The following is a 22,479-nucleotide window of genomic DNA, read 5'->3' on the forward strand; positions in this document are numbered from 1 at the left end:
TATTATTAAGTGGGGAAATGCATCTTGGTTCTTGTTGACTCTACCTTTTGTACCTCTGTTCCCAATTACCATATATATATATGGTTCTACTACCTCAAACTGACTGTTGATGCATGGAGATCCCCACATTGCATGACAATGATCTGTAAATCCTTTATATTTCAATTATTCCTTTTGCTCAAATGCCAAATGGGAATAGACATTTTATTATATACTATGCCTGTCTCCAGAAATTCCTCAAAAAGTCATTCAATGGCTAAAATTAACAAGTTGGGAAATGACAGATGTTGGCAAGGATGTGGAGAAAGGGAAACCCTCCTACACTGTTGATTGGTGTGCAAGCTGGTGCAACCACTTATATGGAAGTTCCTCAAAAAGTTGAAAATAAAGCTACCTTATGACCCAGCAATTGTATCTTCTGGGTATTTACCCTGAAGATACAAACGTAGTGATCCAAAGGGGCACGTGCACCCAAATGTTTATAGCAGCAATGTCTACAATAGCCAAACTATGGAAAGAACCTAGATGTCCATCAACAAATGAATGGATAAAGAAGATATGGTATATATATATATATATATATATATATATATATATATATATACACACACACACACACACACACACACACACACACACACACAATGGAATGCTATGAAGCCATCAAAAGAAACAAAATCTTGCCATTTGGGACGACATGGATGGAACTAGAGGGTATTATGCTTGGTAAAAGAAGTCAATTGGAGAAAGACAACTATCATATGATCTCCCTGATATGAGGAAGTGGAGATGCAATGTGAAGGGTTTGGGGGGTAGGAAAAGAATAAATGAAAGAAGATGGGATCGGGAGGGAGACAAACCATAAGAGACTCTTAATGTCACAAAGCAAACTGAGCGTTGCCAAAGGGAGGGAGGTAAGGAGAGGGTGATGGGGTTATGGACATTGGGGAGGGTATGTGCTATGGTGAGTGCTGTGAAGTGTGTAAACCACACAATTCACAGACCTGTACCGCTGGGGCTAATAATATATTATATGTTTATAAAAAAATAAAAAATAAATTTAAAAAAGTCATTCAAGATGGTGATATCTTTTCTTAAGATTTTATTTATTTATTTGACAGAGAGAGATCACAAGTAGTCAGAGAGGCAGGCAGATAGAGGGGGAAAAGCAGGCTCCCCGCTGAGCAGAGAGCACAATGTAGGGCTTGATCCCAGGACCCTGAGATCATGACCTGAGCCAAAGGCAGAGGCTTAACCCACTGAGCCACCCAGATGTGCCAAGATGGTGATATCTTAAAGAAATGTTTTTCTAATGATTATATGTACTCCTTAAACTGTTCAAAAAAAGATAACTTTTTAAAAAAGTAAATGTACACACTAAAGCTTAGAAGAATAATGGAAACATTTGCAAGACTCTTAAGAGAACTCTTCATGCTATGACAGTACAAGGTTAATCGAAATAGAAATAGGGGTGCCCGGGTAGCTCAGTCTACTGAGCCTCTGCTGTCAGCTCAGTTCATGATCCTGGACTCCCAGGATCAAGGACCACATCAGGTTCCTTGCTCAATGGGGAGCCTACTTTTCCCTCTCCATCTGCCCTACTCCCAGCTTTTGTTCTCTCTCTCTCTCTCTCTCTTAAATAAATAAATACCTTTTTAATTTTTTTTTTAAACCCAAAGCTAATTAGACCACTGATGTTGAAGAAAGCCAAAAATATACTATAATGGGGTTTTTCATGCACTAGAGTCAAAGGTATCATAATCTTTAAATTGTCTATTTTTAGTTCCTCACAAGCCAGAAATTTTTTTCTACATCTCTCTAGGGATTGACTACATGGCTGTCTTCTTTCCCTAGAGGAACCTTGGTTTTACAGAGTAAAGGACAATTCATAATTAGCTTTGAATTCAGAAGACACAGCCACATACTTATTTCTCACAAGTGCTTATTCTTCCTAGTTCCTTTCCTGAAGGCACTTAATCACAGAAGGTAAAGGTAAATGCTGGCCTGAGAGACTAGCCTGCCCAAAGGACTACTGAAGTGAGGAGTCACATTTTTAAATACACAGGGGGCCAATCTCTGGATAACATACCAAAAATATATGAAGAACAGAGTCCTCTCCAGAACCCCATTTCTGGTTTAAACATTTTATACAGGTGTTACTTGAATCCTTTCCTGCCAGTTAAAAATTGGAAACAACTTCCAACATCTCACATGCATTATCTTTGGGCATTTCCCCTAACAAGCTTCTGGCAGTCACTGCACAGTTAATTGTACAAAAGGGAGTTTGTTTTCAGTGAAGGTCCTGAAATCCATACTTTTGAGACTGAGACTGAGAAGAAAGGATACAGCTGACCCATTCCTCCCACGTATAGCTCCCAGGTATGCATAAAAAAAAAAAAAAAGCAACATGTCCCTACTCTTTTTTTTTTTTTTCTAGAGAAATAACCCTAATTTTCTGTTGTTCTTGAAGGAAGATCTGAAAGACAAAATCCAAATAGTTTCAATTCCTGGGAAACTGAGGTAAGTACAGATGAATCTGTTTTCTAAAACATTAATTTTCCTAGCTTTTTCAAACTCTAATTAAGTTAAAATATGCTCTTTTGAAAATAAGAGTCTAGTTATGATGAAGAACCCACAGAACATAATGTTAAATAGGACCAAGCCTATTGTTTCCCCAATTCCATTTTAGGAGCCATATCTACACATCACTACAGGGTCCCAAAGAGACACAGAATTGAAGACAAAAGCTACAATACACAAATACTATCCACTACAAAGTCTTAGCAGGAAATGAAATTAGGAAAGGCAAGTTAGTTTTGAGATGCTTCATGAATGCATTTAAAAAATAAAAGAATATTGGCTCCTTATGTTTTGTGTGTGTGCGTGTATATATATAAAATATATATCATGAACCATTATATAAATTTATATTTATATAATTATATAAATTTATATTTATATATTTATATTTATATAATATATAATATCATATATTATGCATAATATATATAATTATATATGATATATATATATCATATATATTATATATATATAATTATTATAATTATATATACATATATAATATATATATAATATATAATGTATATGTATAATATATACATATAATATATATATAATTATAATATACATTATATGTTGTATGTTATATACTATATTATATATTGTATATTATATATAAACCATTATATATATATAATGGTTTAACTTGTGAGTAGCCACGACTAGAAGAATCACAGTAATGGTTTTATCTGGTAAAAATAAAACCCATGATGTCACTGCAAGCTGAGAGAAGGAGACCCAAGCACAAAACCTGGCCAAACTAAGGTAATGGCATGGAGAAATTAAGAGTTCTGAAGGACGTGTAAGAGATAAATATACTCAATACCAACACCAGAAGACTCTTTAGGAAAAGCAAAGTATTTCTTTACCTTAAGTGAAGAAACCAGACTAAACTTTGTTAGGCCTTTCTTTGCCCTTGCTATAGATTTTCTTCATTAGAATGACAATCGGAAACCAGAGCATTAAATATTTTGAAAAATAATCAACTCAATCTAGATCAGAATACCAAGTCCTATTTCCTCTTAAATACTAAGTCAACCTGTCTCATTGGCTGCTTCCTCCAGTTGTGTTTCTTCTTGGGCTTCATGGAGTATTTTCTTCTAATAATGCCTTTAGAGAAATTTGAATTGAAGTAGCAACTATCCAAAGGGATAGTTGAAAAAAAAGTCACAGAGCTTCTCAAAGAAACACTTCTGGATCCAGAAGTGCTGCTTTACTGAGTAATTTGGTCTTAGGGAAGGGAAAGTATTGGGACTATATCTACCACCCTATGACCTTGGCCATGCAGCCTCAGTTGACAACTAGGATATTCAGACTGCACAGGACATCAAGCAGTCCTGGGAAAGCAATTTGGGAAGCTCTTTGTTGAGGTTCCCAGGTGTCTCCACAGTACTTTCATCGGTCATACAGACAACATTTCCTTGGACAACTGAAACAAATAGACCTCAATAGGATCCAAAGGAAACAGGGCATATACATTTTTCAGATAGGCTAGCTCAACTTCAGGATCTCATATAGGGCAATGAACAATCCATATCTGTTTCCCTGGGCCTAATGGGTTTCCTGAATTACAAGACTTTCAGTGCTAACTTTGGGTCAGTCCCAGACAAAAGGTACATTTGGTTACTCTAACCACATACCATATTAGTCTATCACCCCCTCCTTTCAACATGCCCTTACTCTCATCTGGCCACACCACTTTCCTCCCAGCTTCAAGGTCCAAAGGCATGGTCCTTCCCTTACATATGTCAAATGATTAAGTCTTCTAGATAGAAAACTGAATTAAGATTCAACTGAGGGTATAATGATTTATTATTTAACAAGCAATTACATAGCAAATATTCCCTAAAAGATAATGTGTTAGATACTGAAAATGAATAAAAAATGATTAACACTTGGTCTCTGTTCTCAGAGATTGATACTCTAGTAAATTAAAAGACATGTAAAGAGATATCCATGATACAAGATGTAAAGGGTAAATTATTTAGTTCAGAAAACTACTACAGTTTTACAAATGTTACTTCTCATTCATTCTAGCTTTAAAAAAGAATGTGTCCTTTGTTTAATGTTGATTCAGCAAATATGTTGTCATACCTATGAAGGAGACTGTGCTGTGCTAGGCATTGATAATACAGAAACGAAAAATACAACCTCTGCCTCATGAAACTTACAGATTAAGAGATAGAAAAGCAACTTGTTATGATAGGGCATAGTAGAAATTCACATATAAATACACTGGATGCTATGGCAAAACAATTAGTACATGATGGTGGAGTCCAGCAATACTTCATGAAGGAGGCAACCAGCCAATAGTTTGTAAAGTGCAAGTACAAGTTACACAGGCCAAATAATAATAATAGTAAGTAAAAAGAAGGAAATAGAGAAAGGAAGAAATTCAGAAGGGGATGGGCAAAAAGAGTGAGAGAAGGAAAGGAGGAAGAAGCAACAGACACCTCAGGGAGAACAGCATGTCATTTGGTGGAAGTACAACTCTTCTATTCCTATTGGGCCTAGAACTCAAAGGAGCACAGGAAAGCCATGAGTTTAAATAAGTAGAGAAAAATCAGATCATGAAGGACCTTGTCTGTTATGCTCAGTTGTTAGGATTTGGTCTCATTGTGATATCTCATTGCAACATAGCTTACGTCCTAAATGAACATGTCTGGAAACGGATCCCCTTCTGAGTCAGTGAGGGAATTCATCCTTCTGGGTTTCCCCTGCAGCAGGGAAATTCAGGTTGTTCTGTTTATGTTCTTCTCAATCGTCTACCTCCTGACTCTCGTGGGAAATGGAGCCATTATTGGCGCTGTGTGTTGGGACCAGCATCTCCACACACCCATGTATATCCTGCTGGGGAATTTTGCATTCCTGGAGATCTGGTATGTCAATTCTACTGTTCCAAACACACTGATCAACTTCCTCTCAGAGACCAAAGCTATCTCTTTCACTGGATGCTTCCTTCAATTATATTTTTTCTTTTCCATGGGCTCCACTGAGTGCTTCTTTCTCTCAGCAATGGCCTTTGATCGCTACTTTGCCATCTGTCATCCTCTGCATTATGCCACAGTTATGACAGGACAACGTTGTTTTAACCTAGCGATTTCCTGTTGGGTATGTGGCTTTCTCTGGTATATGGTACCTGTTATTCTCATCTCCAAACTGCCTTTCTGTGGTCCTAATGCAATTGATCATTTTGTATGTGACTCAGGCCCATTACTGACCCTTTCATGTGCTCCTGCCCCCATGTCTAAGCTCATCAGCTATACCCTAAGCTCCCTCATCATCCTCCTGAGCTTCTTTTTCATCCTCATCTCCTATGCCCTGGTTCTACTTGCTGTGCTTCGGTTGTCATCAGCATCCAGTCAGCATAAGGCCTTTTCAACATGTGGGTCCCATCTGTCTGTGGTGTTGCTGTTCTATGGGACAATAATGGTGATGCATGTGAGCCCTGGATCCAGCCACTCTACCCTGATGCCAAAGATCATGACTTTATTCTACGCAATGGTGACCCCACTCTTCAACCCTTTGATTTACAGTCTCAGAAATAAAGAAATGAAAAATGCTCTCTGGAAAGTCCTGGGAAAGTTTAAAATTTCTTTAAAAGTTTTTGGCAGCAGACCCAGAAGAAGTGTGGAATAATCTAGTTTAATGTGATATGGGTGAAATGGCCACCCTTTTTATTCTTTCATTTGTGTAATCATTCATTTGAAAAATAGTCACTGAAAATCTCCTCTAAATTAGACACTTCATTTGATACTAGATTATGAAGATATTATGAAGATAATTCAGACACAGTCTTTTCCCTCAAATGACAGTCTTTTAGGGGAGGCAGGCATGTAAGAAGATAATCACCATAAAATGCAATAAATGTCTTACCAGTGTATGTACCAGTTGTCACAACAACACAAAGAAAGAGACACCTAATTTTGCCTGGTGTTTTGTAGTGGTAGAAATTGTGTTAGGGAAAACTTCAATCAATGCAATACTAAACATGTGTGTTCTGTGGTGGGGAGATGGAAAACCTTATATTTCTGTTCAACTTCTACTTATATTTCTTTGTCAATCACCTTGTAATATCTTTGAAAGGATATGAGACCTTAAATCAGAAGATCTAGATAGGAACTCAATTCTTCCATTAATCAACCATGTGAATTTGGCAAGTCACATAATTTCAGTTCAAATTAGAATGGTAATTCTTACAATTCTTACCCCAGAGAACAATTTCTGTGTGATTTTAATGAGATAATGAGTATAAAAGTTGGAAAACAATCCCTAGCACATAAAAAGCATGCAATAAATGTTAGCTGAATATTAATACTGATTATTTCTGTGCTTTTGTGTTCCTTACCATAATCAAAAGAAATCTCAGACTACCCCATGAAAGTCACTTCTCATTACTTTTGGCAAAGCCAAAACATATCTCAACTTTTCTTGGGACATGGAGTAAGTAACATTTCTTCCTTTATACCCAAAGTACCCTGTGATTATTTTGGTTTTTTTTAAATTTATTTTTTATTTATTTTCAGCATAACAGTATTCATTATTTTTGCACCACACCCAGCGCTCCATGCAATCCGTGCCCTCCATAATACCCATCACCTGGTTCCCCCAACCTCCTACACCCCTGCCTCTTCAAACCCCTCAGATTGTTTTTCAGGGTCCATAGTCTCTCATGGTTCACCTCCCCTTCCAATTTACCCCAACATTCTTCTCCTCTCTAACTCCCCATATCCGCCATGCTATTTGTTAGGCTTCACAAAATAACTGAAACTATATGATAATTGACTCTCTCTGCTTGACTTATTTCACTCAGCATAATCTCTTCCAGTCCCGTCCATGTTGCTACAAAAGTTGGGTATTCATCCTTTCTGATGGAGGCATAATACTCCATAGTGCATATGGACCACATCTTCCTTATCCATTCGTCCATTGAAGGGCATCTTGGTTCTTTCCACAGTTTGGCGACCGTGGCCATTGCTGCTACAAACATTGGGGTACATATGGCCCTTCTTTTCACTACATCTGTATCTTTGGGGTAAATCCCCAGTAGTGCAATTGCAGGGTCATAGGGAAGTTCTATTTTTAATTTCTTGAGGAATCTCCACACTGTTCTCCAAAGAGGCTGCACCAACTTGCATTCCCACCAATAGTGTAAGAGGATTCCCCTTTCTCCACATCCCCTCCAACACACGTTGTTTCCTGTCTTGCTAATTTTGGCCATTCTAACTGGTCTAAGGTGATATCTCAATGTGGCTTTAATTTGAATCTCTCTGATGGCTAGTGATGATTAGTTTTGGTTTGGTTTGGTTTGGTTTGGTTTGGTTTTGGTGTACACACACATAGTATTCTAGAGAATTAATCTTCAAACTAGGTTTTGTATATCCCTGGGAGTACCTGAAGACTTTCTAAGAAATACATAAATATAAATAGTTTAATTTCCAGATCCTCAACTTACATATGTATGTTTTCCTAAATATCCTGTGCCTAAGAACACATATGTTGTAGAAGCTTCATACAGTCTTATTTCACACATCTTTCACAATCACTCCTCCCATTTTAAATACAAAGCTTGCCTTTCACCTATTCTGATCTTAATATTTTACACTGCCCAAGTATATATAGTTCTAGTCAGGGCACTAAATGAAAAATTTAAAGTACTGATCTCTCTGCTAGGAAATTGAGTGAATTTAACTTTCAGATAATAAATCCTTTTGTTACCAGGGGGTTTACAATTTGTTTTCAACACAATCAAAGGAGAATGACTTGTTTTGGTTTGTCCCAAAATAAAACTGAAGGAAGGACTTGGGTGCAGGTAGTTTATTGGGCAGTAGTTTCAGGAAGCAGGAGTGAGGAATGAGAAAAAGCTACAGTAATCAATGAGGAATCGATTCTAATAGACCCTCTTAGAATTGTCTGTTTGAATGACACAAAGCTGAGGCATTTATCAACTAACTACGGTTGCATGTTAACCCTTATGTTTCCAAAATACATTTGCTAGTATGTCAAACTGTGACCTCTGAAAAGGCCCTGGTGAAAAAGCAGAACAATATATGGGCATGGCCTGAGGTAGAAGGGATGCCATCAGACTGATTCTGAGCTCCCAAGGGACTATCCATACACACACACACACACACATATACACACACATATGTATATATACACATATATGTATGTATGTATGTATGTATGTATACATACATACATATGTATGTGTGTGTGTGGCTAAAATCAGGGGTTGATCAGGAAGCTCAAAAACATTCAGCACAGAGGCTACTTAATTCACTTGGTAGCAGATAATTACAAATAATGTTGGAGTTAACAGACAGCATGTGATAGTGGTAAGAACCAGACAGCTTGGGGCGCCTACGTGGTTCAGTGGGTTAAGCCTCTGCTTTCCGCTCAGGTCATGATTTTAGGGTCCTGGGATTGAGCCCCACATCAGGCTCTCTGCTCAGCAGGGAGCCTGCCTTTCCCTCTCTCTCTGCCTGCCTCTCTGCCCACCTGTGATCTCTGTCAAATAAATAAATAAAATCTTAAAAAAAAAAAGGCAGAAAACTTGAATTCAAATTCTGGTTCCACCTACCTGCATGACTTACTGTGTGCCTCCATTACCTCATATTTAAAGATGTAATAATAATAGCACTTTCTTCATAGTGTTGCAGTAAAGACTAAGTGAATTAATCTGCTTGTCAGGGAGCCTAACAAAAAGTAAACACTCAAATTTCTTCATCATTATGGTATTTCATGCTTTTGTCCATAGGGAATCTGTTCTCAATATAGGCTTCAATTTAAAAGTTAATTTTCTGTCCAAAAGAAAATTCCCAATTACTATAATGTAGCTGTAAACATAGGCATTGGAATAGAGTTAACTAGTCAAAACAATGCACACTCAAATTAGAGAGTGACAGAGTATAGAGTACACCAATAATACAGATATTACTGAATCATGATAATACAGATATTACTGAATCATGAAGCAGAAATGTTAGTGTGTTGCAGGAAAAGTAGGCTTTCTCACCAATACAATGACAAAGACTATCTTAACATAAGTTATGAGCAAATGTTGAATCACCCATACAAAAAGAATGTCCTTATGTAAAAGAACATTGGGCATGCAGAAAAGCAACATAGTATAGTTGAGATATTGTAAAAATGTTTTATAAACAAATGCATCCCAAAACAAAACAGATTATTATGTTATTATCATAGGCACTAATTTCACAAGAAGGAACTAGAACATGATATCAGATTTCTACTTTCAATAGTTTATTGTATAATACCTATAGTTTACTGAATACATTATATCTAAGATCCTATACATTTCTTATTTTTTTAAAAGATTTATTTATTTATTTGACAGACAGAGATTACAAGTAGGCAGAGAGGCAGGTAGAGAGAGAGAGGAGGAAGCAGGCTCCCTGCTGAGCAGAGAGCCCGATGCGGGGCTCGATCCCAGGACCCTCTGAACTGAAGGCAGAGGCTTTAACCCACTGAGCCACCCAGGCTTCCCTACATTTCTTATTTTAATGTGTAGGTAGGTCTTTCACAGATAATGTGTTCTGTCTTCTTCAAATTCCTAATTAACCTCTCCATTTCAATTATTGCTATACATCATTGATTCTCAACTAGTATATACCAAATCAATAGGACCTTTTTACAAATTATCCTTGCCCTGAACCCTGTACCCAGAGATTCTAACTCAGAAGATGAATGATGGGACTTAAGCATGTCAATTTTTTAACAAAATCTCTATGGATAAGTTTTAGATATCCTTCCTCGTAGGCATTATGGCCATACTCAGGATAACATTTGCCAAATGATGCATAATCATTGTTGAACCATCTTTACCAAGCAACAAGTTTACATATCATCCAGTCACAGGTTCTTAAGAATGGAAAGACACTTCTAAATAATCCCATTCAGCTATACACCCAATGCTTCACCCAACAACTGGTTCTCTGACCTATTGAATCCCACCTCATCCAGTGATGAGAAAGCTATTTGATTTCTGCCCAAGAAAAACCCCTTGTAGTTATGTGTGGTGATAGTGATGGGTGTTATTGGACCTATGCAGAGATCATGTTGCAATATATACAAATATTGAGTCATCATTTTGTACACATGAAATTAATAATTTTTATATGTCAATTACATACCCATAAAATTTTTTAAATGTCTTTAAAAGTTTGGGGGACATAGGGGACAATAAAATACACATGCTTATAAAATATATTAACAGGTCGAGGCTAAAAATAAACTCACCAGAACATAATCTTTTCATTTACTAACAAGGGACAATTAAAATCAAATTAGTCTAAATGATCATTATTTGTTTTACTTGCTTTCTTCCCAAGTCTTCTCAACAACAATATTGTAGAATAAATACCCAGACAACAATATGGCAAGAAAATCCTATGAATTTGGGAAGTTTTAATCAAGGCAAAGCATATTAGAGGATGAAAGAAAAAGGAACTAATTGTAGTAGGTTTGGGTAGAGAGCTTATTAATATTAAACTAGTTCTCTAGCTATTTTGTGTTTTAGGAATTAGAATAGATGTCAAATGCTATCCTGGGGGGATTGATCCTGAAAGCATTTTTTAGAATGACATGACTTAAGGAAAGCAATTCTTTTTTTTTTTTTTAACTTTTTATTTTTTTTTTTAATATAATTTTTTATTTTTTATAAACATATATTTTTATCCCCAGGGGTACAGGTCTGTGAATCACCAGGTTTACACACTTCACAGCACTCACCAAAACACATACCCTCCCCAATGTCCATAATACCACCCCCTTCTCCCAAACCCCCTCCCCCCAGCAACCCTCAGTTTGTTTTGTGAGATTAAGAGTCACTTATGGTTTGTCTCCCTTAAAGGAAAGCAATTCTTAATTTGATGGGTCTCTAACCAGCCTATTTCTCTTTCATTTTCTGGTGGAATACAGTTGTAGAATGGATGAAATAAACAAGACCTATTGATATGCTGCCTACAAGAGACTCAGCTCAGACCTAAAGGCACAAACAGACTGAAAGTGAAGTGATGAAATTCACCATGTAAATGGAAGCAGAAAATTAAAAAAAAATCTTCAGTAACAAGATTTGTATCAGACAAAATAGACTTTAAAACAAAACTATAATAAGAGACAAAGATTTACAAAATGATAAAGGTATCAATCCAACAAGAGGATATAATAATTGGAAATATCTATACACACAACACTGGAACACTTCAATACATAAAACAAATATTAACAGACCTAAGGGAGAAATTGGTGCATATACAGTAATACTAGGGGACTTTAACACTCTACTTACATTAATAGATCATTCAGACACAAAATAAATAAGGAAACAATATCTTTGAATGACATGTGTCATGTTCCATCATCATCTTAGATAATACAAATTCCCACTTTCCTCTCTGTTTTCTGAAGCCTCCCTTCCTGGGGCTTCTATCCTTCTGCTTTCATCCATTTATTTCTATCACCCCCTATGCCTGCTGCACAGTATCATCTTAAAAGTGCTTTGGTTGGAGCACTGGGTATGGTGCATAAACGATGAATTTTGGAACACTGAAAAGAAATAAAATAATATAAATGGAAAAAATTTAAAAACTAAACTGCCAAAAAAAAAAAAAAATGCTTTGGGTCACCCCTACGCTGATTTCTTGAACATGTCTCTTCCTCTTTGTTGCTTTTGCTGGCACACATCCTCCCATACTTTCAAAGAAAGGATACTTATAAAGTAAATTTTACAAATCTTTCCATGGCTGAAAAGGTCTTATTCTACTTTCATACCTGATTGATGGTTTTGTTCTGTCTAGAATTCTAGGCTGAAAATCAGATTCAGAAAATTTCTACCATATTGAAGCACCCAGTGTTATTATTGAATACTTTAATGCCTTTTGAATTTTGTATATTTTTTGTGATCTATATTTTTTGTCTTTCTCAATAACTTAATAATTTTCTCAATCTCTAAGGTAATAAAATTTTATAATAATGTGCCTTACTTATTGTTTTCTCATCACTAGGGTGGGCACCGAGTACATCTTCTCTATCTGGAGACTTAAATCTTCCTGCTATGAGTTTTCCTTTCAATGTTTCTTTTAAATTCTTCCCCTCTGTCCTCTCTGTTCTCCTGGGACAAATATGAGTTGAATGTTTAACCTCTTGCTTATATTTTTCATGTATTTTTTATTTTTCATTTCTTTGACTTTTAAAATTCTACTTACATGAAGAACTTCTTTGACTCAATCTTTCAACCTTCTTTTGATTTATCTTAATTTTATTTATTATTCATTTTATTTAGTTTCCAAGGTTAATTTTTTTTTTATTATAAAATATGTTTATTGATTCTAAGGCTCATATAATTTACTCCCGATACTTGATGTTACACACTTTAGGGTCTTTGAGATATGCAGGATCCTTGTATGTAACTGGCATAAACCCCATTATTTGAGCTCTTTTAATTGCTTTTGTGATTTCTTTCTGTTTCTTCCCACAAAGACCTGTTATGTGCCTTCCATAAATGCATCCAGTAAATGGAGAAATAAACTGCGACAAAAGCTGTATGTTCTTATAATCTACACGTTTTCCACACAAGATGCATTTTTTAAGAGGCTCCTTATAAGGGTTTTCCATTGGAACGGGCAGGTCGTCGAGGCCGGCCACGCGCGGGCCCCGCCAACAGCCTCTCCAGGGCACTGCAATCACAGACGACACCAAGTCCGCGGTCCGCCGCAGCGCCGGCCTCACGGCGGCTGACCCGGGGTCGCGGCGCGAAGACCCGCGTCGTGCCAGCCCCGCGCGCGGACGGCCGCCTCCGGGCGAGCCGCAGCGCGAGGCCGGACACCCACGGGTCCGTCGCGCCCCGCCGCCCGCCCCCTTCCCGAGGCCGCCTCTCCCTCTGCGCGGTGAGGGCCGGGGTCGGGCGAGCCGGCAGGAGGGACCCCCGAAGCACAGGTCGGCTGCGCGGCCCTGCAGCGGGGCTCCCCGCGCGCTCCCAGCGGGACGGTCCGCTTCGCCCGCGCGCCCGCAGGGGGACCGGCTGGAGGACAGAGCCTGGAGAGCGCCAGGCGGGTCGGCCTCACTGCCGCCGGCGGGGGCCCCCGAGGATCAGCCCCTGGCGGCGAAGACCGGCGGCGAGGGGAGACGCCAGAGCCCCCGTCCCGCTCGGGCCCGCGTCCCGGACTCCGGCGCCCGCAGTGCACTACCCGGGCCTCCGGACATGTCCCGTCCTTGCCGGCTGCGCCTGGGGCTGGAGGCAAGTCAGTCCCTGCCGCTGCTCGAGAGCCCCGCGGCCGTTCCTTCCGCGCGTGGGAAAGGGAGGGAGGACTGGGGACATCCCTGTCCCCTTCGCGGGGCGGCACCGGTCCCGGCGGCAACGCGACTCGGAAGGTTCCAAGGTTAATTTTTTATTGTTCATTTTTTAAAGTATCATGTTCTCATTTCATGATTGCAAATATTATCTCTGATCAATGTGAAGATATCAGTGGTTTCCAAAGTGAATTTTTTCTGCATCATCTCAGATTCCACCAAATTTCTTTGGGTGTTCAAAATTCTCACTTTTTATCCCAACTATCTTATTTCTATTAAAGAATTCAGCACCCAAATTCTGCCCAAATGCTCTGGATCAACAGAGCAAATCTTACTAAACAATAGGCTGCTGGCCATAGTTCTAGCACAAAGGCAGCCATTCTATTTGTGATGTCCAAAGGCAGAAAGTGAAAGACTTTTCTCTAAAATAATTTAACTTCTTAATGCAAAGAGGTCAATACTCTGTTTGTGAAGCATATGCCTGTGTGAACATCTGAGAGTGAAAAGAGAGGAACCATGCCTGTCTCTTAATCTCCTTGTTACTAGTCCTGAACCTCACAATCTCCTTTACCTTGTGTCCTGGCATCTCAAACATGTCAAGGATTCTGGAAGATAAATCTTTCTATTTCTCCTCAGTCTCCCCCTCAGTTGCTCCTTCAGTGTTAGCCTTTTCTACCCAGCCAAATCAGTTACCACATTTGTGTCTTCTCTTTTCCAAACATTTGTTGTGATCTTTTGTCTGCAGAACCTGACTTCTGTCCTGTTTTCTTTGTTACTGTGAGTCTAAATGTATTTCGCCTTTGTGGTTTTTGTTGTTGTCCTACTTAGGTCTTAGGAGGGAAAGGGAAAACTAATGTAGACCAAAATTTTAAATATATAAGTTCAATATATTTATTTTTTTAAATAGGTATTAATATGAAGGATAGTTTAATCCCTTTTCACAGAGGAAAGGTAATATGGAAAATAACCATAAGGAAATGCAACAAAATGTTAGTGGTGATCAGGTATGGAAAGCCTGAGAGACCATTTAAAGAGTTTTCAAAAGTCTCACTCACCAACTACTGTCAACATCATAGTATCCACCTCCAGTGAAAAGGAGAGACTGGTAAATGTAATATTTCAGTGGGGTCAAGTCTCTGTTACTGAGGGGAAAAAAAGGAGAAACAAATACAGGGTTTACAACACATAGACTCTCACAAGAATCAGAACTGTGCTAAATATGCAGAGTGGAAAAGAAGCAAGATACATTATATCCTTATAAGTTGTAGAAATGAGATAAAATCCATTAAAAGAATGAAACCAGGAAAAAAATGTGTCTGATACCATTTTGTAAACTATATGGAGGTGTGCTTAAGGTGCACAGAAAATAAACATTGGATGAAATTAATCAAGGCAGAATTCTTTATTCTTTTTAAGATTTTATTTATTTATTCGACAGAGAAAGAGATCACAAGTAGGCAGAGAGACAGGCAGAGAGAAGGAGGAAGTAGGCACCTTGATATACAGAAAGCCTGATGCAGGGATCAAGCCCAGGACCTCAAGATCACAACCCAAGACGAAGGCAGAGGCCCAACCCACTGAGCCACCTGGGCCCCCAAGGCAGAATTCTTGAAAGATGTGAGTCAAGAAAAAAGATCTAAAAATTTCCTCAAAATATGATCTCCCTGATATGAGGAAGTGGTGATGCAACATGGGGGCTTAAGTGGGTAGAAGAAGAATCAATGAAACAAGATGGGATTGGGAGAGAGACAAACCATAAGTGACTCTTAATCTTACAAAACAAACTGAGGGTTGCTGGGGGGAGGGGGGTTGGGAGAAGGGGGGGTGGAGTTATGGACATTGGGGGGTGTATGTGCTTTGGTGAGTGCTCATTCACAGACCTGTACCCCTGGGGATAAAAATACATGTTTATAAAAAATAAAAAATGAAAATTAATTAATTAATTAGTTAGTTAAAAGAAATAAAATAAATAAATAAAGTTGCCTTTTCTAAAGACAGAGGCTACCCAGCTATACTCTGATCTTACAACAAAAGGGGCACCTGGGTGGCTCAGTAGGTTAAGTGTCTACCTTCCACTCAGGTCACTAACCCTGGGGTCCTGGGATCATGCCCACATCTGACTTCTTGCTCAGCAGAGAGCCTGCATCCCCCTCTCCCTCTACCAGCAGCTCCCCTGCTGATGCTCGCTCTTTCTTTCTAATAAATAAATAAAATCTTGAAAAATAAGATAAATTTATTTAAAAAACACAACAAAAAGTATCTATTTTGTCCTTTTTAAAAATTGAAAGTACTTTCAACCAAAAATTTATAATACTTCTCTTTGATTTAGTCATTTCAATAGTTCAAATGTCAATTCATTTTAGTTGCTTTAATGAATCTATTCTGTGTACTGCAAAAAAAAAAAAAAGTAGGATAACTTTCAGTAAAAATAATATACTACTGGGTTGATAAAGTATTCAAATTTTCCAATCAGTTCTTTAAAATATTGCTCCACACCAAAATATGTTAAATGTTCCTTTTTTCCCACTTCTACAGAGACCAAACTTTGAGCAGTTTATGGACTTAAATCTAAACTCTCAATTGTATGCAGTGTATATTTCTATGTATGCATTTCTGTATTTGTTGTATTGTGTTTTCATTATCTCTTTATGAATCCATTTCCCCTACCATATTATGTGATATTTGTGGGGAAAGACTAGGAAAGGAAGGAAAGGATAAGGGAGGAAGAGAAGGAAGGGAGAGAAGGTGGGAGGGAGCAAGGAGGCAGTTTCTGGGGAGATACACTTCTGTTTTTAAGAGAAATGGTCAGGGGAACCTAGGTGGTTCAGTTATTAAGTGGCTGCCTTCAGTTCAGGTCATGATCCTAAGGACCTGGAATCAAGCCCCACATCAGACTCCCTGCTCAGTGGGAGGTCTGATTCTCCCTCTCCCACTCCCCCTGTGTGTGTTCGCTCTCTCGCTGTCTCTCTCTCTATGTTTCAAATAAATAAAATCTTTTTAAAAAGAGAGAGAGAGAAGTGGTCAGGTTCCTCAGAGGTATCTTTTTCTTGTAACCTCATTCTTAACCATTCATTATAGATTAAGAAAGCTTAATTTGAGTTGAAGAGGTCTATAGCAGTTAAATGAGATACTGAGTTAGAGTGTTTATTCTCCTACTCTAAAAGTAAGAAAAGATAAACCTTGACAATATGGAAAGGTCTAAGTTTAGCCCACCTAAAGACAGAAAAAAAAAATAGTCTCAATTACTGCCTGTTCAATGAAAGCTACAAGATAGTTGAATTTTGAAGCCTATTCCTTAAAATCATTAATAAGTTACAGACCATTTAAGGTATCAGCTAATTCTCCAATTCTGCCATTCTGATAAACTAGCCCTTCTGTTTTTCCTTCAAGGAGACCTTGCGGCTCCAAATCCGTTTCATGGCATTCTTTACATCCTCATTCCTCAGAGTGTAGATGAGTGGGTTTAACATTGGGGTGATGGTAGTATAGAACACAGACACAGCCTTATCCAGTGGGAAAGTAGTGGATGGACGCAGATAAATAAAGAAACAAGGGACAAAGAAGAAAGTCACTACAGTGAAATGAGACCCACAGGTAGATAGAGCCTTGCGCCGGCTCTCTGAAGACCGCTTGCGAAGACTAAATAGAATAACAGTGTAGGAGGCCAGAAGAATGAGGAAACACCCCAGAGCGATGAGACCACTGTTGACAACCACTAACATATTTACCAGGGTTGTATCAGCACAGGCAAGGTTTAGGACTGGGTGGACATCACAAACATAGTGGTCAATGACTTGATTATTGCAGAAAGGTAGCTGAAAGGTCAGGAAGGTCTGAACAAATGAATGACCCAGGGCTCCCAACCAGGACAGTGATGCCAGCACAATACAAACATTGGCACTCATAATGGTAGTATAACGGAGAGGTTGGCAAATGGCAGCATAGCGGTCAAAAGCCATAATGGTCAAGACAAAAATCTCAGCACAACCAAAAAAGTGGAAGGTAAACATCTGAGTTACACAGCCCCAGTAGGAAATGGTCTTTTTCTCAGAAATAAAGTCTGCAATCATCTTGGGTGTTGTGGCTGAGGCATAGGCAATGTCCACAAATGACAGGTTACTAAGGAAGAAATACATGGGTGTATGGAGTCGGGGATCAGAAAAGACCGTAAGCAGAATGAGCAAATTTCCCACCATGATCACGATGTAGAAGAGGAGGAATAAGGCAAAGAACATCAGTTGCATTCCAGGATCTTGGGAAAGTCCTAGGAATATAAACTCCGTGACATTGTTAGCCACTTCCGTGGGTACCCAAGTAATACTGGTTTGGTGGCTCTGGTTCCCTGAAAAAATGAATAAATACCACAAACCACTATAAGCATGGTAAAGCCTAACTGGAAGAGTCTTATGAAAATATTTAACTGATGTTAAGTAGTAAGTGAAATTCTTCATATTTCTTGAACATAGTTAATAGGTATTCTCCTCTCCATTAATCTTTTATCACATTATTTGCCCATATGGGATTTTCTGTTACACCTAAACCTATATTTCTCAAGTGTTTAATGTGTGTAAGCATAGTGTGCAATGGGGGCGCCTGGGTGAACGCTGTTGGGCATCTGCTGCTGTGTTCTGCTCAGGTAATGATCCCAGGGTCATGGTATCGACTCCTGCATAGGGCTCCCTGCTCCCCGGGGAGCCTGCTTTTCCCTCTCACTCTGCCTGCCACTCCCCTGCTTGTGCTTGCTCTCTCTCTCCCTCTCTCTCTCTCTCTCCCTCTGTGTGTGTGTATCAAATGAATAAATAAAATCTTCAAAAAAGAAAAAAAGACAAGGAATAGTACACACCATATAAGTGCTAGAAGAATCACCCATGAAGCACTTAGGTTACATGACACATTGTAAATGAATATATAATTATCGTCACCCATCTTATTGACTGGAGAACATGCTGAATGGAAGAGGGAGAACGTCTGGATAAGAGTCCTCTTAGGACACTAAACTCCTTACTATGCCCATCTCCTAGTTCTTGTTTATATGTATTTCCAAGCATTCCATGTTTAGAAAATATGTCTACTGCTGACACCCACCCTCTCAAATACATTCTTTGATTACAGTATTACCAGAATATAGTCCATATTCTTGAATGGTTTCCCTTAAGAGTTTAGGTAGGATGACCCAAAAATGTTTGAACAGCTGCTATATTCTTTCTGAATAGTGACAATCTCAATGTCATCTGGGGTCCCCTCGGGGGCTGAGAAAACTATTCCAACTCTAAGACCCAAGATCTTTCTACTATCTTCACTGGAAGAAAGATCATAGGATTTAAAGGTAGAACAACATGGCCCAACTCAACAGCTCTGCCTCTTACAGGCTGTGTGATCTTAACATAATTTTTCTCACTTCTATTAACTTCAGTGTCTTCCCCGGGAAAAAATAATGCCATCCATGTGAAGATCATATTAATTAATGGACATAAAAGCAACAAGTTACCAGTAAATCTAAGTCATAACCATTCAGTGAAAGAATTGCAGAAGCATCAGTGTCAAATGTCTGAACATTGTGGACCAGGGCCTCTATGGGATGGATCATTTCCAATGGTCCATCCACATTCTTAGGTCAGATTTAGTCTCTCAGATAATTCCAAAGAGTAAATACTAGCTATAATGGTGTTAAAGAAACAACTTCATAAGCCCACCTAAATTATTTCAAATCAAACAAATTACAAGACTGCAGTTCCCTAAAATCCTCTGGGAAAGAGATTTAGTCTTTAGTTTCTTCTGTGAGTGATCTGCAAGGAAGAGAGATCAAATATTCTGGATCTCTTTCCTAACATGAAGTTCCCTCCCACAGCAAGCTCTTTGTGCAATAGTATCCTTGACTTCAATATCCCTCATAGAGACATTAAGACAAATGTACATGTTTTCATGTCTCTGGTCACTTGACATCATTTTATTACCTGCCAATCTTTTGAACTTATACCTATAGAAACATTTAAAGTACCAATTTATCCTGTTCCTGTATTTTTCTACAACTGAGGGAGTAACTTACTAAATATTTGTGGAACTAAGAGATAAGGAATATTGGGACGCCTGAGTGGCTCAGTTGGTTAAGCAGCTGCCTTCGGCTTAGGTCATGATCCCAGCGTCCTGGGATCGAGTCCCACATCGGGCTCCTTGTTCAGCAGGAAACCTGCTTTCTCCCTCTGCCTCTGCCTGCCACTCTATCTGCCTGTGCTCACTCTCTTTGACAAAAAAAAAAAAAAAAAAAAAAATGTTTAAAGAGATAAGGAATATGAATAAGTAAAGTCTTGAAAAAAAAATCTGGCCATGTGTACATGTAGCATAACACAGACTATTTATGGTACCATCTATATCATCTACACTTCACACAACACCAATATTTATTTATCCTTTCAATTGAAATATTTATGGAGCACATTTGCCATATCTGGTATTGTGCTATGAACATGAAAAGATAAATAAAACCCAATACCTGGCATAAAGCCTTTCATTTTAAAGTAGTGCCTTTAAAAGACCTTCTCAAATCCTCTTAGACTGGACTATAACTTATGTAAATCCTATACTAATGCAAATGAAAAACAAACAAACAAAAAAAAAACCTTAGTGATCACTTGACTTTATTTCACTCATCAAACCATTGGTGAAAGTAAAGTTCAAGGAGGAAACTGAATTATCTAGGCTGCACTGTTTAGTGTAAACCTGGAACTAAATTCCAACTTAAATAATATTGATACACTTTAAATTACAGTAGACTATTTCCTAAATTACTTAATAGAATTATTAGAACAGGGGAACTTGGGTGGCTCAGTTGGTTAAGCGTCTGCCTTCAGCTCAGGTCATGATCCCAGGGTTCTGGGATAGAGCCCCACATCAGGCTCTCTGCTCAGAGAACAGCCAGCTTCTCCCTCTCCCTCTGACTGATGCTCTGCATACTTGTGCCCTCTCTCTGTCAAATAAATAAATAAAATCTTTAAATTAAAATAAAAAGAATTATTAGAACAGATGTTATAATTGGTTGAAAAATTTGAAGATTCCTTTTTATTCCTGAATATGATTTGACTATATTAAAATTGCCCTTGCCTTTCTCTCTGGTTGTTAACTTGTTATTAAAGATGTGAAACTTACTCTGGCCATCTTGAGTCTGGTCCCACGACATGGATTTGGACAATCTCAGATCTTCTTGGATCAATAAACCTTTCTGAGATGAAAATGGGCTCTCCATCTAGATATTGATGCTAAAAGATTGAAAACTATATAGTGATATTCCTCTTATGTGTTTGTCCCATTTCACTGAAGAATTATACCTATAGCCTGAGAAGGTGTTCTACATTATTTGTTCTCTCTCTCTCCCTCTCTCTCTTTCTCCTCTCTCAGAGTATTTTATGGCTTCTAGCTGTGCCTTGGCCTTCTTACCTTGGTCTGTAATACTTTATTTCTTTATTCCTGAATTCCAAGAAAGAGATTCTGCCAGCAATCTTTATGCATCATCACAGCCCGGAGGGAATGGCTAGACAGGTGATTAGGTAGCATCTGGAGAGTACTGTTAGAGAAACTGCAAGTATAATTCCCACTAAGAGACCCCTTGTAAGACTGTATTGGAGTCTACTTGGTAAATTACTTATTAAAAATATTCAGGCCATTTTTACAGTGTTGCACCATTTACTCAAAGTTGGTGCAAGGGAAGGTAATTGATGCTCTGTATCACTATATTGCACCACCAGCCCAAGTACAGTAGTTTCTAAAACCATTAAACTGTTTTCATTTAAAATTTCATTTTAAAATTTCCTGAAGCTCAAGTACACAAGCAAAATCTTTTTTTTTAATAACTAAACAGATTTATTTTTTTTGTTTCTTATCAGCTTAACAGTATTGATTGTTTTTGCACCACACCCAGTGCTCCATGCAATACTTGCCCTCCCTAATACCCAACAACTGGTTCCTCCAACCTCCCACACCCCGCCCCTTCAAAACCCTCAGGTTGTTTTTCAGAGTCCATAGTCTCTCATGGTTCACCTCCCCTTCCAATTTCCCTCAACTCCCTTCTCTCCATCTCCCCATGTCCTCCATGTTATTTGTTATGCTCCACAAATAAGTGAAACCATAGGATAATTGACTCTCTCTGCTTGACTTATTTCACTCAGCATAATCTCTTCCAGTCCTGTCCATGTTGCTACAAAAGTTGGGTATTCATCCTTTCTGATGGAGGCATAATACTACATAGTGTATATGGACCATATCTTCCTTATTCATTTGTCTGTTGAAGGGCATCTTGGTTCTTTCCACAGTTTGGCAACCATGGTCATTGCTACTACAAACATTGGGGGTACAGATAGCCCTTCTTTTCACTACATCTGTATCTTTGGGGTAAATACCCAGGAGTGCAATTGCAGGGTCATAAGGAAGCTCTATTTTTAACTTCTTGAGGAATCTCCACACTGTTCTCCAAAGTGGCTACAACAACTTGCATTCCCACCAACAGTGTAAGAGGGTTCCCTTTCTCCACATCCTCTCCAACACATGTCATTTCCTGTCTTGCTAATTTTGGCCATTCTAACTGGTGTAAGGTGG

At 38.5% G+C, this 22,479-nt stretch overlaps 2 protein-coding genes across 2 annotated transcripts; one reads left to right on the top strand and one right to left on the bottom strand.

Moving 5' to 3' along the window:
* Positions 1 to 5,238: 5,238 nt before the first annotated feature.
* LOC309866634 (olfactory receptor 11H12-like) lies at positions 5,239 to 6,219 on the top strand (the record flags this gene model as incomplete). The annotated part of the gene is made up of 1 exon (XM_082734437.1): positions 5,239 to 6,219. The coding sequence occupies one exon, from the start codon at positions 5,239 to 5,241 to the stop codon at positions 6,217 to 6,219; it is 981 nt and encodes a 326-aa protein (XP_082590563.1).
* Positions 6,220 to 15,310: 9,091 nt separating this feature from the next.
* Positions 15,311 to 21,355, bottom strand: LOC309867704 (olfactory receptor 4S2-like). Its single transcript, XM_082736772.1, has 3 exons — positions 21,037 to 21,355; positions 17,362 to 18,235; positions 15,311 to 15,687 (listed from the first exon to the last, which is right to left on the bottom strand). The coding sequence occupies exons 1-3, from the start codon at positions 21,131 to 21,133 to the stop codon at positions 15,666 to 15,668; spliced, it is 993 nt and encodes a 330-aa protein (XP_082592898.1). The 5' UTR covers positions 21,134 to 21,355; the 3' UTR covers positions 15,311 to 15,665.
* Between the last annotated feature and the right edge of the window lie 1,124 nt (positions 21,356 to 22,479).

Source organism: Mustela nivalis (genome assembly GCF_964662115.1).
Source record: "Mustela nivalis genome assembly, chromosome: 6".
NCBI classification, from domain to species: domain Eukaryota; kingdom Metazoa; phylum Chordata; class Mammalia; order Carnivora; family Mustelidae; genus Mustela; species Mustela nivalis.

What these genes read in the sequence shown, in the direction of transcription:
- LOC309867704 (XM_082736772.1), bottom strand. Translation starts at nt 21,133, where the DNA reads ATGGAGAGCCCATTTTCATCTCAGAAAGGTTTATTGATCCAAGAAGAT. An exon ending in CCAGACTCAAGATGGCCAGA is followed by an intron (nt 18,236 to 21,036) that starts GTAAGTTTCACA and finishes TCATTTTTTCAG; the next exon opens with GGAACCAGAGCCACCAAACC. An exon ending in TATACTACCATCACCCCAAT is followed by an intron (nt 15,688 to 17,361) that starts GTTAAACCCACT and finishes CCCTCCCCCCAG; the next exon opens with CAACCCTCAGTTTGTTTTGT.